The sequence below is a fragment of the Dromiciops gliroides genome, chromosome 2, assembly GCF_019393635.1.
Source record: "Dromiciops gliroides isolate mDroGli1 chromosome 2, mDroGli1.pri, whole genome shotgun sequence".
Taxonomy (NCBI): Eukaryota; Metazoa; Chordata; class Mammalia; order Microbiotheria; family Microbiotheriidae; genus Dromiciops; species Dromiciops gliroides.
Genome location: NC_057862.1, coordinates 255464076 through 255483592, shown reverse-complemented (window position 1 = coordinate 255483592; position 19517 = coordinate 255464076). Strand labels below are relative to the sequence as shown.

The 19517-nt window shown below is 39.9% G+C and overlaps 1 protein-coding gene across 1 annotated transcript in view; it reads left to right on the top strand.

Moving 5' to 3' along the window:
* LOC122738667 (tripartite motif-containing protein 10-like) overlaps window positions 1-17653 on the top strand; it is a 37398-nt gene extending 19745 nt beyond the window's left edge. The window contains exons 3-7 of the mRNA XM_043980635.1: window positions 12119-12349; window positions 13534-13556; window positions 14614-14729; window positions 15818-15850; window positions 17121-17653. Coding sequence (XP_043836570.1) covers window positions 12119-12349; window positions 13534-13556; window positions 14614-14729; window positions 15818-15850; window positions 17121-17653 — 936 coding nt within the window. The remainder of the gene's footprint in view (window positions 1-12118; window positions 12350-13533; window positions 13557-14613; window positions 14730-15817; window positions 15851-17120) is intronic.
* The last annotated feature ends 1864 nt before the right edge of the window (window positions 17654-19517 follow it).

Below are 19517 nucleotides of genomic sequence, written 5' to 3'. Positions count from 1 at the left end.
TAAGCACCAGTCTGACCATGTCACACCCCTCCATTTAGTAAACTCCAGTGGTTCCCTATCACCTCTAGATGAAATATAAAATCTTCTGTTTGATATTCAAAGCCCCCTCCTACATTTCCAATCCTGTTGCACCTCATTCACCTCCATGCTCTACTCTCTGATATAGTGGCACTGGCCTCCTTGCTGCCCCTCTAAAAGACACCACATTTCCTTATTCTAAACATTTTCACTGGCTGTCCCCCATGCCTATAATTCTCTTCCTCCTCATCGTCTACTAGGTTCCCCAGCTTGCTCTAAATCCTAGATAAAATCCCACCTCATACAAAAAGCCTTTCTTGATCCTCCTTAATCCTTCCCTCTGAGATTAATTCCAATGTATTCTATATATACCTTCTTTGTACATGGTTGTCTTTATGTTGTTTTACCCCTTATTAGACCAGTATGTCATAAGTGATTAATAAATGCTTGTTGACTTGGGGGACAATATGAAAAATTCTAAGAAACTTGGGAAGTCTTCTATAAATAGTTGTAGAATGAAGTAAGTAGAGCCAAGAAAGCAACATATACAATGACAATGACAAAAGAAAACTACATTAAGAGATGCCAGGGGGCAGCTAGGTGGCACAGTGGATAGAGCATAGGCCCTGGAGTCAGGAGGACCTGAGTTCAAATCCAGTCTCAGACACTTGACACTTACTAGCTGTGTGACCCTGGGCAAGTCACTTAACCCCAATTGTCTCACACACACACAAAAAAAAAAGTGATGCCAGAAATCAGATTATTACAATGATGAATCCAAACTCTAGATGGCTGATGATGAAACTTAGCTCTCTGGGTAGACACATGTTGGGCTATAAGTATAGAATGAGGCAAATGGAGTCAGACATAGTTAATGTGTCAGTTTGACTTGTTTAACTGTGCTTTCTTACAAGGGAAAGTTCCAGTGGGAGAATGGTATTGGGAAGTCATAGCCAGGTGAAAGAAAAACAGCAATAAAACAAAAAAAGATATGTAGAAAGATACAGAAGATCTTCAATTGGTCAGCTGGGTCCTTTTTAGAAGATCAAGAAGAACACTAGTTCCCAAACCCAAACACTAGCTCCCAACCTCTCTAGAATAATGACCGTTAAAAAAAAAAAGCCATGTTGTCTCCAACTTCCTCAAAACCTGTATGAAAAATTTTTCATACTCCATCCATAGTCTCTTCCCTCCCCTCCCTTCCTCTCCCCTTCCCTCTCCCTCCTTCTCCTTTCCCTCCCATCCCCTCCCCTCTCCTCTCCCCTTCTCTATACCCTTGCTTAACTGGCCCTGCTTCAAGTCTCTCTCCACTCCAATCCCTCCTGCACACAGCTGGTAAAGTGTTTTTCCTTAAGCACATGTCTGACCATGATGTTTCCCTACTCAGTAAATTCCAGAAACTCCCTGTTGCCTCAAAGGTAAAATAGAAACTCCTCTGCTTAGAGGACTATACCCAAACTATCTTTCCAGCTTCATCATACAGCATTATACTCTTATCTTGTCTCTATTCCTCACACATCTTTATTTCCCATCTCCATGCCTGGAATAAACTCCCTCTTCACCTCTGTGAATCCCTCTCTTCCTTCATGACACACCTCAAGGACAACCCTTCCTGATCAGCCCAATTTTCCAATGCCCTTCTTCCTAAATGATGTTATTTATTTTGCATTCATTCTATATATTCTTGTGTATGTACTTGTTTCCCCCAATAGAATGGAGGAATTGTTCCTTTGAGACTAGGAATGGTTTTGTTCATTTATATTTTTATTCCTAGCACCTATGCTGGCACATAGGCTATTAGTAAATGTTTGTTGATTGACTGATGACCTTATCGTGTCCCATGGGTTCAATGATCACCTTTATGCAAATAATAATAATAAGATAGCATTTATATGCTGCTTTAAGATTTGCAAAGCACTTTATATAGGTTATCTCATTCAATTCTCACAACCTACCTATGAAGAAGGTATTATCTACATTTTACAAATGGGGACTTGAGGGGACTGAGGTTGAGAGAGATTAAGTCAGGGTCACACAAATACTGTGTTTCTGAGGCAGGATTTGAATTCAGGTCTTCCGAGCACTAATTTTGTATTTCAAACTGCCTGCTGGATATCTCTACTTGGATGTTGCAAAGACCTCTCAAACTTAACAGTTCCAAAACAAAATCCATTTCTCTTCCCTACCAAAAAAAGGAAGAAAGAAAGAAAGAGAAAGAAAGAAATCTTAAAACAATAACAAAAACCAGCCCTTCTGCTAAACTTCCCTGTGTTCTGCTGAAGGTATTGCCATCTTTCCAGCCACCCAGAATAACAACCTTAGAGTCATCCTTGATTTTTCATCCTCCCTCACCCCTGCTCCATCAATTCTACATTTCTCCTGGACATCCCCCTCTCTCCAGTCAAATAGCCACCACCTTGCTTCAGACTTAGTTCATCAGATCTAGAATGAATACAATAGTGTTCCAATTGTGCTCCGTGCTTCCAAGTCTATTTCCAAACCTTTCCTAGACACACAGCTGCCAAAACAGTATTTGTAAAGCCACAGGTTTAACCATGATACCCTCTTGCTCAAAAAGTCTTCAGGGAATACCTGTTGCCCTTAGGATAAAATGCAAACTCCTTAGCTTGACATTTAAAGCCTTTCAATCTGGCTTCAACCTACTTTTCCAGGCTTCCTTCACATTACTCCCCTTCATGAACTCCACTTTCTGGCCAAACTGGTCTATGTGCTGTTTTTCCAAATCAGCATTCCTTTTCCCACTTTTGCAGTCTATATTTTCTACCTGGAATACATTTTTTTCCCCCGCTGGCTCCCATGGGAAACCTCTCCAGACCTCTCAAGTTGTTAGCATTATTTCTTCCCTCAAATTAAGCTACATTTACTTGTGTTAATGTTCTGGAATGGCTGTGAACAGACAGAAAAGTAAGTTGTCACCTTATTAATTAACCAGCAAGGGAATGCAGTATAAACATTGACCATCAGGTGGCAATACACTCAAACAACCAATCAAGTAGTTTCATAAAAACTAGTCCATTGCACCAATGTGAGCTTCCCATAAAGGCTACAGTATCCCCACCATTTACCAGAGTATGCTCAAGTCCTTGAACTCTTGGATTACTTACCCCTTTTCATCACCCTGATTTCCCAGTGTGTATGCTGGGGAAAGTGCTTCTTTTTTTCACCTTTATTTTTTTTTCTCTTTATTCAGCATTTTCCCCCAATCACATGTAAAAACAATTTTTAACATCCATTTAAAAATCTTTCAGTTCAAAATTATCTTCTTTCCTCCCCCGCTCCTTTGAGAAGACAGGTAATTTGATATAGATTATACATGTGTAGTTATACAAAACATTTCCATATTAGTCATGCTGTTAAAAAAAGACAAAAAAACTCAAGAAAAATAAAGTAAAAAACATTTATGCTTCAATCTTTATTCAGACACCATCAGTTCTTTCTCTGAGAATAGATAGCATTTTTCATCATAAGTCCTTCAGAGTTGTCTTGGATCATCAAGAATAGCCAAGTCATTCATAGCTGATCAGCTTACAATATTGCTGTTACTTTGTACAGAGTACATTTCACTTTGCATCATCTCATGTAAATCTTTCCAGGTTTTTCTGAGAGCATTCTGCTTATCATTTCTTAGTTTACATTTGTAATTTTTTTTCCTGCCCATCATTTCCTATAGCACAATAGTATTCCATCATAATCACTTATCACAATTTGTTCAGACATTCCCTAATTGATGGGCATCCCCTTAACGTCCAATTCTTTGCCACTAGAAAGAACTGTTACTACAAAATATTTTTGTACCTATAGGTCCTTTTCCTTTTTTTGGTTTTTGGTTTTTAATCTCTTTTTGGATACAGACCTAGCAGTGGTAGTACTAGGTCAAAGAGTATGCATGGTTTTATAGCCCTTTGGGCATAGTTACAAATCTCTGTATGGAATGGTCGAATCATTTCAGAACTTCACCAACAATGCATTAATGTCTCATTTTTTCCCACATCCCCTCCAATATTTGTCATTTTCTTCTTCTGTTCTATTAGCCAATCTAATAAGTAAGAGATAGTCCTGGGCAGCTAGGTGTTGCAGTGAATGAAGCCCTGGATTCAGGAGGACCTGAGTTCAAATCTGGCCTCACACACTTGACACTTACCAGCTGTGTGACCCTGGGGAAGTCACTTAACCCTCATTGTCCCACCAAAAAAAACAAACAAAAAACCAACCAAACAAAAAGAGATAGTACCTCAGAATTCTTTTGATTTGTGTTGCTCCAATTAATACGGAGTTAGAGCATCCCCCCCACCACCACCATGGCTACAGATAGCTTTGATTACATCATCTGAAAACTGTTCATATCTTTTGATCATTTATTGATTGGGGAATGACTCTTATTTTTATAAATTTGACTCAGTTCTCTATATGTTTTGAGAAATTAGGCCTTTATCAGAGAAACCTGCTTCAATTGTTTTTTCACAATTACTATTGCTAACTATATTTCCCTCCATCCTATTCCCTTTCCTCCTCCCCATTTATTCTATTCTCTCTCTCCTTTCACCCTGTCCCTCCTCAAAAAGTGTTTTGCTTCTGACAACCCCTCCTGCATTCTGCCCTCCCTTCTAGCACAGACTCCACCCCTTTTTGTCCCCCTCCCCTCCTATTTTCCTAAAGGGTAAGATAGATTTCTATACTCAATTGAGTGTGTACATTATTCCCTCTTTGAGCCAATTCTGATGAGAGTAAGGTTCACTCACTTTCCCTCACTTCCCCCATCTTCCCCTCTATAAGCCTTTTCTTGTTTCTTTTATGTGAGATAATTTACTCCATTCAACCTCCTCCCTTTCCTTTTCTCCTAGTGCACTTCTCTCACCCCTTAATTTTATTTTTGCTAGATATCATCATCTTCAACTCACACCTGTGCCCTTAACTGCCCTAATATTGAAAAAGTTCTTATATCATCTTCCCATGGAGGAATGTAAACAGTTTAACCTTTTAAAATCCCTTATGATTTCCTTTTCTGTTTACCTTTTTATGCTTCTCTAGATTCTTATATTTGAAAGTCACCTCTGGCCTTTTCATTAAGAATGTTTAAAAGTCCCCTTTTTCATTGAATGCCCATTTTTCCCTTGAAGGATTTATAATCAGTTTTGCTGCATGGGTGATTTTTGGTTGTAATCCCAGTTTCTTTGCCCTCTGAAATATCATATTCCAAGCCCTCTGATTTTTTTTCTTTTTTTTTCTTTTTTAGGGCAACGGGGGTTAAATGACTTACCCAGGGTCACACAGCTAGCAAGTGTCAGGTGTCTGAGGCCGGATTTGAACTCAGGTCCTCCTGAATCCAGGGCCGGTGCTTTATCCACTGTGCCACCTAGCTTCCCCCCTTCTGATCTTTTAATGTAGAAGCTGCTAAATCTTGTGTGACCCTGACTGTGCCTCTATGGTATTTTAATTGTTTCTTTCTGGCTGCTTACAATATTTTCTCCTTGACCTGGGAGCTCTGGAATTTGGCTATAATATTCCTGGGAGTTTTCATTTTAGGATCTCTTTCAGGAGATGATCAGTGGATTCTTTCCATTTCTCTTTTATTCTCTGGTTATAGAATATCAGGGCAGTTTTCTTTGATCATTTCTTAAAAGATAATGTCTAGGGGCAGCTAGGTGGCGCAGTGGATAGAGCACCGGCCCTGGAGTCAGGAGTACCTGAGTTCAAATCCAGCCTCAGACGCTTAACACTTACTAGCTGTGTGACCCTGGGCAAGTCACTTAACCCCAATTGCCTCACTAAAAAAATTTTAAAAAATTAAAAAAAAAAAAGATAATGTCTAGGGGGCACCTAGATGGAGCAGTAGACAGAGCACTGGCCCTAGATTCAGGAGGACCTGAGTTCAAATCCAGCCTCAGACACTTGACACTTACCAGCTGTGTGACCCTGGGCAAGTCACTTAACCCCAATTGCCTTACCAAAAAAAAAAAAGAAAAAAAAAGGAAAGATAATGTCTAGGCTCTTTTTTTGATCATGGCTTTCAGGCTGTCCAATAATTTTCTTTCTTTTTTTTTTCTATTTTTGATTTTCTTTTGGGTTTGTTTGTTTGTTTGTTAGTAATAAACATTTATTTTATTTTCCATTTACATGTAAGGGTAGTTTTCAACATTCATTTACATAAGATTTAGAGTTCCAAATTTTTCTCCCTCCCTTGCCTCCCCCCTCCACAAGATCGCAATCAGGTTATATATGTACAATCCACAAGTGTTCTTTTTATCAGTTCTTTCTATAGGGGTGCATAGTAAGCTTCCTCATTAGTTCCTTGGGATTGTCTTGGATCATTGCACTGCCAAGAGTAGTTAAGTCAATCACAATTGCTCATTGAACAATACTGCTGTCACTATGCACAATGTCCTCTCAGCTCTGCTCACTTCACTATACATTGATGTTCATTAGTCTTTCAAGGTTTTTCGGGGATCATCCTGTTTGTCATTTCCTGTAGCACAAGTCCATTCCACTACAATCATATAACACAGCTTTTTCCATCATTCATCAATTGATGGACATTCCCTTGATTCTCAATTCTTAGCCTCCACCAAGAGTTGCTATAAATATTTTTTGTATAATTTTTCCCCTTTTCTCTTTGTCATGATTACTATTGTTAACTGTTTCCCTTCCATCCTAGTTCCTTCCCCATGATATTTATTCTATTATCCATCTTCTTTCATCCTATCACTCTTCAAAAGGAATTTGCTTCTGTCTGTCCCCTCCCCCACTCTGCCCTTCCTTCTTTTGCCCCTCTCTCTTTATCCCCTTCCCCTCCTATTTTCCTGCAGGGTTAGAGAGATTACTCCACCCAATTGGGTGTGCCCATTATTCCCTCCTTGAGCCAATTCTAATGAGATTGAGGTCTTTGAGCCAATTCTGATGAGTGTTAGGCTCATTTACTGCCCAGATTAAATAGATTACTCCACCCAGTTGGGTGTGTGTGTGTGTGTGTGTGTGTGTGTGTGTTAGTCCCTCCTTGAGGCAGCTCTGATGAGTGTAAGGTCTTTGAGCCTTTTCTGATGAGTGTAAAATTCATTTACTGCATTGCTCCTCTCCCATCTCTTCCCCCACTCCATAAGCCTTTTCCTGTTACTTTCATGTAGGATTTCACTTCTGCCCTTCCCCCTCCCCCAGTGAATTCACTTCACCCCTCAATTTAACCCTAAAGATGTTATCATCTAGCTAAGTGACACAGTGGACAAATCATCACCCCTGGACCCAGGGGGATCCCAGACAAAACCTGGCCTCAGACACAAGACAGTCACCCACTGTATGACCCCAGGTATGTCCCCCAGCTCCAATTTTTTTTATGGTTCTCTAGGGTCTAGTATTTGAAAGTCAAATTTGCCATTCAGTTCAAGTCTTTTCATCACAAATATCTGAAAGTCTTCTTTTTCATTAAAGTCCCATTTTTTCCACTGAAAGATTATGCTGAGTTTTGCTGGGTAGATGATTCTTGGTTGTAATCCCATTTCCTTTGCCCTTTGAAATATCATATTCCATGCCCTCTGATCCTTTAATGTAGAAGCTGCTAGATCTTGTGCTATCCTGACTGGGGCTCCACAGTACTTGAATTCTTTCTTTTTGGCAGCTTGCAATATTTTCTCCTTGACCTGAGAGCTCTGGAATTTGGCTATAATATTCCTAGGAGTTTTCCTTTTGGGATCTCTTTCTGGAGGTGATCGGTGGATTCTTTCAATTTCTATTTTAGCTGCTGCTTCTAGAATTTCAGGGCAATTTTCCCTGAGAATATCTTGGAAGATGGTGTCTAAGCTCTTTCCTTGATCATGGTTTTCAGGTAGACCAATAATTTTCAAATGATCTCTCCTTGGACCTATTTTCCAGGTCAGCAGTTTTTCCCAGAAGATATTTCGCATTGCCCTCTATTTTTTATTCATTTGGATTTGCTGTATTGTGTCTTGGTTTCTCATAAAGTCACTGGCTTCCATTTGTTCAATCCTCATTCTTAGGCAATCATCAGAAAGCTTTTGTACCTCCTTTTCCATTTGACTTTTCAAGCTGTTGACTTTTTTCTCATGTCTTTCCTGCATCACCCTCATTTATCTTTCCATTTTTTCCTCTACCTCTCTAACTATCTTCAAAGTCCTTTTTGCGCACCTCTATGGCCTGAGACCAATTTGTATTTTTCTTGGAAGCTTTAGATTTAGGGGCCCTGATGTTGACATCTTCCTCTGAGGGTGCCCCTTGGTCTTCCTTGTTACTGAAGAAACTTTCTATGGTCCTCACCTTTCTCTGTCTGCTCATCTTGCCTTTCTTTGACTTGACTTTTAGCTCCTTAAAGTGGGGCACTGTTTCCAGGCTGCAGTATCCCAAGCTTAAGAAGTCCCAGGTAGTATGATTTAAGGAGAATCAGGTTCTTCACTCACCTGGCCTGTTCCCTGGTCCTAGATGACCCCAGACCAACTTGCTAATCAACCAGCTTTGTGTGTTGTGGTTGTTAGCTCCAAGGAGCCTGTGCCCCTCCCCCACCTGGGCCACTGCTACTCAAGCCTACCTCCTGGTTCTCAGCAGGGGTGTAAAATCCAAGTTCTGCCTTAGCACCAGCATAGACCCCTGTAGTCTCTCCCCTGCCCAGGGCTCGGCCCTCTCACCAGACTGTGAGCGTAGTTCCAGACAACACTGGCGCTTCAGCTGATTCAGAGACTCTGGGGGTCTGCTTCTCTGGTGAGGCCTTCCCGGGACTGGATCTGTGTTCAGGGTGACTGTGGGGTTGGGCTCAACTCCTGTATCATCACAGCAGCTCCCTCCTTCTGACCTTCCAAACTGTTGTTGGTTAGAAGATGATTTCAACACATTCTTCTGTGAGTTTTGCTGCTCCGGGCATTTTCCTATGGTGTTATTTGGATGTTTTTTGGAGTGATCGTGTCATGAGTTTGGGAGCTCACTGCCTTGCCTCCGCCATCTTGGCTTCCCAATTCTACTTTTTAAGAAGTTTTTTTCTCTGGTGAATTTTTGTGCTTCTTTTTTTCCATTTGGCCAGTCCTGCTTTTCAAGGTATTCTTTTCATTGGCTTTTTGTACCTCTTTTTACCATTTGACCTAATCTGGTTTTTAAGATGATTTAAGATGTTATTTTCTTGGGGCAGGTAGGTGGCGCAGTGGATAAAGCACCAGCCCTTGACTCAGGAGGATCTGAGTTCAAATCTGACCTCAGACACTTGACATTTATGAGCTGTGTGACCTTGAGCAAGTCATTTAACCCTCATTGCCCCACCAAGATATATATATATATGTGTGTGTTATTTTCTTCAGTATTTTTTGTGTCTCCTTTACCAAGCTGTTGACTTTTTTTAATCATAAAAGTATTTTATTATTTTCCAGTTACATGTAAAGATAGTTTTCAACATTTGTTTTCATAAGATTTTTAGTTCCAAATTTTTCTCCCTCCTTTCTTTCCCCCATCTCCAAGACAGAAAACATTCTGATACAGGTTATATATGTACAATCACATTAAACAATTTCTGCATTTGTTGACTCTTTTTTTCATTATTTTCTTGCATCTCTTTCAATTCTCTTCCCATTTTTTCCTATACTTCTCTTACTTTATTTTCAAAGTCCTTTTTGAGCCCTTCCATGGCCTGAGACCAATTCATATTTTTATTGGAGGCTTTGGATATAGGAGTTTTGACTTTGTTCTCTTCTTCTGTGGGTGTATTTTGATCTTCCTTGTCACCATAGTAACTTTCTATGGTCATTTTCCCCAGCCTACTTCTTGACTTTTAACTCTTTGTTAAAATAGGACTCTATTTCCAGGATGGAGGGTACACTGTCCCAAGCTTCAGGGGTTTTGTGCAGCTGTTTTCAAAGATACTTCTACAGATTTGTAAGTTTTTGGTTCTTCAAAGGTGGTATGATCTTAGGAGAGGTGTGTTTACTACTCTCCTGTCCTGTGCTCTGGTTTGTGACAGAACACAAGTTATTTTTTTACCCTGGAACTGAGGAGGGTCCCTGTTCCACTGGGGCTACCAAAATCTCTGGTGCACTAACACTCCTCCCCACCCTGGGACTTCCTCCCAGCACTACAACTGGGATCTGAGTTTAGGCAAAGCATCAGAGTCCTACCTCAGTGCTAGCAAAGAGAATCCTGTAATCTTATTCTGATCAGTTGTTCCACCCCTTTACTGTCTGTGGGCTGATAGTTACAGAAGCAGTAGCTACTGCTGCTGCTGCTGCTGCTGCTGCTGCTGCTGCTGCTGCTGCTGCTGCTGCTGCTGCTGATTCAGTAGCTGCCAAAGCCTGCTCCTGGTTTGCTAGGGCCTGGTCTGTACAGGACTGTGCTCCACTTTTACTGGATGCAATGGATCTTTCCTGTCGACTTCCTAAGTTGTCTTTGGCTAGAAAATTATTTCACCCTGTCCTTTTGTGGGTTCTGGGCTCTAGGAATCATCTTATGGCATTATTTAAAGGTATTTGGAGGGGTTTTGAGGATAGCTCAGGGGAGCCACTGCCTTTCCTCCACTATCTTCCCCAATTCAATATTGATGTAGAGGTATGAAAATAAAATGGAATATAGCTCTAAGATATCAAAATCATGGAAATCTCAATATGGCTCTAGTCCACATCACTAACTGAGAAATTTATCTCTCTTTATTAACCAACTTCATTCATGAGACACATATCTTTCATAAGACTTCAGTGGCAATGTGTTTTGTTAAAGTGAAGTAAAGGCTTAAAAATAAAAATAGTTATCAAGCCCAACCATTTCCCCAAAACTTTATTCCAGATGGTAGATTGTGCGAAAGATCTAGGGAAGGAATTGCTTGTTTGGAACCCCCTAGATCAGCATTTTGAACAATTATTGAAGAGAGGGATTTCAAACTATCTCCTAGTATTATCTCACCAGCTTTTTGGCTTTGCTGGTCCAGTCCTGCTTCATCTCAACCTTGGCTTACCTACTGCTCGATCTTGCTATCATAACACCTTGGTCCCGTATCTTCCCAGAATCTTCACTTCAGCCACTCAGCTCTGGGGATTTGTTACAAGTCTACCTTTGCCAAGCCTAAATTAAGTGGAAGCAATAGTAACTTCAGCATCAAGTGACTAGGGGCAGCTACCCCCATAGCCAGCTCCCCATCTTGGCTTTTCTGTTCCCACTCTTGATAATAGTGTTGTATGAAATGGTGGACCTGCAATGCTTTCTTTCTTTCTTTCTCTCTTTCTTTCTTTCTTTCTTTTTGCAGGACAATGAGGGTTAAGTGACTTGCCCAGGGTCACACAGCTAGTAAGTGTCAAATGTTTGAGGCCGTATTTGAACTCAGGTCTTCCTGAATCCAAGGCCAGTGCTTTATCCACTGTGCCACCTAGCTGCCCCTCCTGCAATGCTTTCTAAGGGAGTACCTCTCCCCCCCAACACACACACACACAAGGCAAGCAGGAAAGGTAAAATTGCATAACTGCATGCAAAATCTCACCCCATCTCCTAGCCTCTCATATGACTTCATCCCTGTCTGAGTATGCAGAGTCCTTGCTTCCAATATCCTTCTGATTCAGCTTTCCCTATTGCCTATCCCTCTGAATCCCACAGGTAAGAAACATGTTTCATACCCCACCTCATACTTCTTTGTGTAAACATTACAGTCCCCCAGTGGAATATAGGACAGGGATGAGGGCAGAGACTGTTTTTTGTCTTTGTATTGTCAGTGTCTAGCAAAATGCTTTTGCACATAACAGCAATTTAATAAATGTTTGTTTAATTGAATTCACTATTTCCTAAAAATCAAAGAGAATTTAAATTAATTTTGCTTTCATAAATAACTAGAGACATCCTTGGAATGGGTATAAAACTAGGGTTAGGCATCACTGCTAAAGGCAGGCATCACCTAATATTTATACATTTGAAGTTTTAACATCTTTTTAAAAGGATAAAATGTTTTGCTCTCAGAAACTCCTATCTTACGTAATGATGGTACTATAATAGTAGAGGAAAGAAGACTTACAATGTGATGTTATTTATGTGTGATAATAAAAAAAAAGATTCATTAATGCTGGGTGGGGATTTTTTAAAAAATAGCTTTCCCTTTCCTGTTTATCTTTGTATATTTCAGAGACAAACAGAAACAGAGAGGCAGAAGATAACATCTGAATTTGAAAAACTCCACCAATTCTTAGTGCAGAAAGAACAAGACTTCTTGGCCCAGCTGAAGGAGATAGACGAGGCTATTTTAAAGACACAGGATGAGAATATTAATACGCTCTTGGAAGAGAGGACTCTTCTCAGCAACCTTTTAAAAGAAATGGAGAAGAATCAACAAAAGCCTGAAAATGAATTCTTAGAGGTTGGCTGTTAGAATAGTGAATCAAGGAAGAAGGCTAGGGATGGGGGCTGGGGGGAGGAATATTCTATACCATTAGCCAATGCTTTCCAAGACAGGTCACTTAATCTCCCTATAGAGAAGACATATAAAGAAACCCAAGCAAAGCACTCCCATCTCCAAAAGTGGGAATGTGTTGTCCAAGCAGAAAGGTCAATTCAGTGACTCATTTTGAGGCAGAAAAAGTTAATTAACATGATTGATTAGCTCTGACAAAAGCATTCACAAGATCATTCCACCTTCAGAAGGCAACTAGTCCAGTACATGGGGCATAAAGTTGAAAGTTAGATTTGAAATCTCAGCCTAATTCTGCCCATTGCTTGTTAGGTTACTTTTTGGATTTCTCCTTTTGGGATTCTACTAACTTGATGGTACCATAATACCAATTTCTTACTAGCTCACAGAGATGATGTAAGTACAGGCAAGAAATGGGTCTGAAATTGACCTGAATGGCTAGTAATAAGTCTAAAGAACATGATAAACTTTCTTCCTCTGGTTAATAACTTTTTACTTATACCACATTTACAATAGAATCGTTTTCCAGTGTGTATCTACCCCTCTCCGTGAATACCCACTTGCAACAATGAAAAAAAAATAAGCAAAACCCAACTAGCAAAGCAACTGTATCTGTCAGTTTATACATCATTCTATCACCATTATCATAGTTAAATATCTTAACAGAGCAGTAAAGGGAAGAATCTACTGAGCAACATGGCTTTGTTAGATGGTTAAGCTTATCCTACTTACTAAGTAATCTTGCCAAATAATGAATTTAGCCATATGTGTAAAAAGGCCAGGAAAGTAGGAACAGATGCATCTCTGTAATCCCAGAAAATGTACTTATGATGAGAAGTTCATTTTTTTGTTTTTGTTTTTGTTTTTTGCGGGGCAATGGATGTTAAGTGACTTGCCCAGGGTCACACAGCTAGTAAGTGTCAAGTGTCTGAGGCCGGATTTGAACTCAGGTACTCCTGACTCCAGAGCCGGTGCTTTATCCACTGTACCACCTAGCTGCCCCCGGAGAAGCTCATTTTTAAGTTGCAAAACAAACGTGCTAGATAAATGCTAATCCAGTAGGCTATGGTATAAAGTGAAGAAATCCAGGGCAATGCACATCAGAACCTGAGTCTTCTTTGTTTTCCTTACAGGATGTCAGGACCATCTTGCGCAGGTATGTAGATGGATAGACAGGATTCTCAGAGGCTGTTGCCAACCTTGTCCCCTGAAAAAGACTTGAGAAGATATCTGATGATGCAGGATTAGTAGTAGTTACATTATGGGACACATGATGAACAAAGAAAGCCACGTACCTTGCCTGTGGCTAGTTGTTTATTTGCTTGGAACCTAGAGAAGTTGGAAGGAAAGATGAAGAAAAATAGTAGAAAGAACACTCTATTTGGAGTCAGAGGGCCCTGGGTTTGTCTTGGCCTGCTACTAAACTTCTCAGGGGAACCTTGTTCAAGCTAACTTTCTCCAAACCTCTGTAAAATGATAAGTTTGGACTAGATGACTCTAAGCTCCCTTTAGGGATTTAAATTTATGATCCTGTTAAAAGCATTTAAGTGTTGTCATTAAAGGAGGGAGCAGGTAAGACATTAATACACTCATCATTTTTAGTTTGATTATTGTCTCCAACCCAAAGCATTTCCACTGACGTGGGAAGAAGAAAAGAGTTTCTGTCAAGTTCCTTGTGGACTGGTGGCTCAGTGGCACTGGATTCTGACAGGCAGTCTCCCTGAGAGATTTCAGAACATCCATGACAAGAAAGAACAGTAAAGTTAGCAGGAGAAAGTGTTAAGCAAGTCTTACTGTTCTTGGATCTGGCAAATGTCATTTCTTTATATCAGAGCAGCCTAAATTGGCCTCTTAGAAGTTTTGGTTTTTTGGGGTTTTTTGCAGGACAATGGGGGATTAAGTGACTTGACCAGGGTCACAAAACTAGTAAGTGTCAAGTGTCTGAGGCCAGATCTGAACTCAAGTCCTCCTGAATCCAGGGCAGGTGCTTTATCCACTGTGCCAGCTAGCTGCCCCCTGCAAATGCCATTTCTAGTGAAAAGCATTGTTCTTCTTGGCCCTTTCAATTCAATCAGTCAATCTACAAGTATTTATTAAGCACCTGCTACTCAGTACTAGGTGCTAGGGGAACAAAAACAGCAACACATACATCACTTTCACGTGAGCAATACAAAACTCTCACTTGATTTTCAAAATCCCATGTCTGTCCTTAGGCATGATAATACTAAGCTTCCTATGCCAACTTCCAAGTTCCCTGACCTGGACAAGAGAATCAAGATTTTCACCCAAAAACACCTGTGTCTCAGCCATTGCTTACAACAGTTCAAAGGTAATAGGCTATAGTTGTTTTCATATGAAATGTTTTATTTATTTATTTTTTTAATTTTTTAGTGAGGCAATTGGGGTTAAGTGACTTGCCCAGGGTCACACAGCTAGTAAGTGTTAGGTGTCTGAGGCCGGGTTTGAACTCAGGTACTCCTGACTCTAGGGCCGGTGCTCTATCCACTGCACCACCTAGCTGCCCCTTTATGAAATGTTTATTACTGATCCATGAACAGTTAGACCATCAGTTCTCAAAATGTGGCCCATGGACCCCTTTAGGTCCATGAGACTCTTTCAGGGGGGTCTGAAAGGCTAAAACTATTTTCATAATAATACTAAGACATTATTTGCTTATTATAATACTTATGATGAGGACCCTGTTCTAACTCTATATTGAGGCCAGATTTTCTTCATTTACTTCAATAGAACAATATATCACAGTAGAATAAATACAGAAACAGATATGAGAATCCAACTGTCTTCTAGTAGGCCATATATTAAAGAATCTGGCAGGGGCAGCTAAGTGGCGCAGTGGATAGAGCACTGGCCCTGTAGTCAGGAGGACCTTGAGTTCACATCTGGCCTCAGATACTTAACACTTCTAGCTGTGTGATCCTAGGCAAGTCAATTAACCCCAATTGCCTCACCAAAAAAAAAAAAAAAAGAATCTGGCAAATATATATAAACCAATGCATCTTTTCTCACTAATTCTTTTTGTTTAGGAAAATACAGTATTTTCCCATAAATATTTATGTAAACATGAAATGGATTTATTATTTTAATGAATTACTAAATATTTTCAAAATTTATCTATTTTAATTTCTAACATAGTAAATAAATGTGTGTGTATATATTACATACAAATATACACACATAAATATATCCTACATAAACAAAAACTCTTTGGGGTCCTCAATAATTTTTAAGTGTGTAAAGAAGTCCTCAGACTAAAAAGCTTGACAACCATTGACCAAGATCATGATGAAGCCTCTGCTGTGATGCATAACCAACTGTTCTTTTTTTTAGTAATAATTTACATATGCATAGCAACTGTCTCAATGTGCCTCAAAAAATTTCAAATTTTTTTCCCCCTAGAAAATCTACCATCTTCTGTGATAGAAATAAGAGGTAAATTGCTCAAAATAACAAGTCTGGTAAGGCTATCGATAATGGATATCACCTTTCTTTTTTTCCAATTGTTAAGCATTTATTTTTTCCTCCCACCTCCTCCATATACATACTGGAAAAAAAAATAACAAAACAAAACCCTTGTAACAAATATGGAGTGGAGCAAAACAAATTCCCATATTGGCCATATCCAAAACCTTGTGTCTCATTCTGCATATTTAAGTTTATCACCTCCTTCTCAGACCTGAGATAGGATGTATCCTTCTACATTAGTTTTCTGACCTGTTAATTTTTTAAAAAAGCAAAGAAGGCATATTCCTTTCCATAACCTGGATATTTGAGGGGTGTAGGGGAGGGAGCTAAAGCAATGACGGCTATCAGGATGTCATATTCAAAGAAAATAGGACTGGGTCACAGAACCCAGTTTACTCCTGTGCAGATCTTGTATTTGCCTGGCAGGGCTGACTTTCAAACACATTTATGGTTTTCATGAAACATAGGAGGGCAATACAAATCAATGTTGTTCACAATACAGGAAAGACATCTGAAGGTAATGAAATCTGAAACCAAGGAGAGTGAACAGTTAATAAGCAGTTAATAAGGCTGTAAAATTGACTGGAAAAAAAAAAAAAAACTTGGTTCTTCTGTTTATTCCACAGACAACTCCACTTTACACAGACAAAGCTCAGCTTTCTTTATTTCAGAGAAGCCTCGGGACTCTGAGACTGGTGCTATAACCATTTGAGGAATAGAGTTGACCATTCATGGCCAATAGAATCTGAGCCAGATTCCGGGGATCCTCAGGTCTTTCCTGCTGTGGAAAGAGATAAAGCACTGATTCTGAGAAAGTAGTCTTACTTCTGACATAGTTTAGTAGAAATATCTTTGGATGTAGAGTGAAAGGTACCTTCCTCTGGAAAAAATGGGGTGGAGGGAGGAAGAATCATAGTTGGCATCCAGCCAGAGTCCTTTCCCACTCCCTCCCTTCAGACTCACTTATAACCTATAGAACCAAGCTATGGATCTCCACTGTGATCATTCCCTCCAAAAACAAGCTCTTGAGGGCAGCTAGGTGGCACAGTGGATAAAGCACTGGCCCTGGATTCAGGAGAACTTGAGTTCAAATGTGACCTTAGACACTTGACACTTACTAGCTGTGTGACCCTGGGCAAGTCACTTAACCCTCATTGCCCAAATCACACACACACACACACACACAAATTAAAATAAAAATAAAAAAAACAAGCTCTCTCTGGTTTTCTCTCCCCAGATTCCATGACTTTGGACCCAGAAACTGCCAATGCTTTTCTTATGGTGACAGAGGATCACCAGAATGTGAAAAACATAGGGACCAAACAGGATGTGTCCAGGAACCCAAAGAGATTTTCCTATTTTTCCTGTGTCCTGGGGGCTCAAGGTTTCAACTCAGGGAAGCACTACTGGGATACAGAGGTTACTCATGGAGGTTACTGGGGATTGGGAGTTGTCAAAGAATCAGTGAATAGGAAACAATGGTTTAAGCTAAGACCTGAAGAAGGAATCTGGGCTATCGGGCTGTACCAAAGTCAGTACCAGGCTCTGACCTCACCCTGCACTAGTATTGTGTTGAAAGAGAATCCCAAGAAGATCAGAGTTATCTTGGATTACGAAGAGGGCTTGGTATCATTCTACAATACTGAGACTATGAGTCACATCTTCACTTTTTCTGCTACTTTCACTGAGAAAGTCTTCCCCTTTTTCTGGCTGCCCTCAAAAGGGTCTCATATAACAATCTGCCCCACTAAGGAGTCATGCTTCCCCTGACAAATACCTGGGAGCTCCTGTCATTGCCTTCTTCATGACTGTGTGATGGAATTCAGATTCCTATTCCTTGTTGGGGGTTTAAGTGTTGTGTAAATGAAACTCATCAGCCATGAACACTTGGAACCTTCTCCTGTTTTAATGTGTTTGTAGTCAAGTGATATTTTCTGAACTTTTTATTCTAGTCTCCACTTTTACCTTCATCCATACAACCTCATTCACAATTCACTCTCCCCTCATCAAACAAAACCCACCTCCCCAAAGTCCCCAGCTGTGAGAAACCTCCAAACAAGTGAAAATTGTTGGACCTATGGTGCAGCTTTTATTAATCATCCAAGTGAAAAGGGCCCACAACAATTCCCAGTGTGGCAGGAGCCAGATTAAAATGTAATTGGGAAATATTTAAATGTAGTTGGGAAATAAAATACAATGAAACATGGATAATATTACATTACAAAACTAAGTCCTTTTACTCAAAAACCAAATTGGACCACTTTCTATTCCCCAAATGCATCTTTCCAAGGGGACCATGCCTTTGCTCCTGCAATTCCCTCTGTCTGGAATACTCTCATCCCTTAGCTATTCCACCGTTTTCAATATGTGTTGAAATCCTAATCATCCTTCAAGACCCAGCTCCAATGCTACCTCCCTCTACCATCTTCTGATTCCCTTGGCTAAAAGTACCTTGTTTCTTATTCAAGACTCCATAAACACTCTGTTTATAAGTCTCCAGTTTATAATACACCATCCATATTATATTTATAGGTAACATTTTTTTTTTTAGTGAGGCAATTGGGGTTAAGTGACTTGCCTAAGGTCACACAGCTAGTAAGTGTTAAGTGTCTGAGGCCGGATTTGAACTCAGGTCCTCCTAACTCCAGGGCCGGTGCTCTATCCACTGTGCCACCTAGCTGCCCCAATAGGTAACATTTTTATATCATCAATTACACTTCATTTTTTATTTGTTTTTTGTCTTGTGACACCAATAGGTACAAATAATAATACTACTTGAGCTCAATTGTCTATGAATTATAGCATTACAAAGTTAGAAAAGACATTGAAAAATTATCTACTCCTTTCACCTGCCTTCAATCAAAGCCTCTCTATTCAATAAGAATCTATCCTTTGGGGGAAATCCTACAATTTCTTTCCATGTGTTCTGACAAATATTCATCATAGAGGGTTATTTCATCATGGTGGATGATAAGATGGCCTTAGGAGTCAAGAAGGCTTGGGTTAAGTCCCACCTCACACACATACCAGCTGGCTGGATGGCCTTAGGCAAGTCATTTAACTTATCAATGCCCCAGGAAATTTTCTAAGAGTAGGTTGTAGAGCAGTTGAGGAAGCTTTCTTACCAGCAGTTCCCTACCCAAATCCAATTCAAAAAGAAATGTTCTTCATATGCATGAGGAGGGGATAATGTAGCAGAGCAGTATAAATGGTGCATCAAATATCAGAAGACTTGGGTTCAAATCCTGCCTTGGCTACTTAATTCCTGTGTGACTGTTTATACCTCTATGGGCCTTAGTCTTCTTATTTATAACAAAGAGGGGAGGTCAAATTAAATGATCTCTAAAAAAAATTTTTTTTGACATTTTCCTCTGTTATCAATTTCCTTTTTTTTTTAACTTCACTCCGGTCATTGTGAAACCAGACTTATTTGCATTTAAGGGATTTAGTTTTTATCAATGTGGATTAAATTTTCCACATTCTTGCCCAATAGCTCAGAAAACAAAGGAGGGTAATCAATTGCATCTAATGGTTAAGGCAGGGAGAGGTTTGTGAAAGCTGCAAGGATTGCTTTACTTGGAAATGGAATGAAGATGACCTGACTCCCTCTCACCAGCAGCAGCAGCAATGTTAT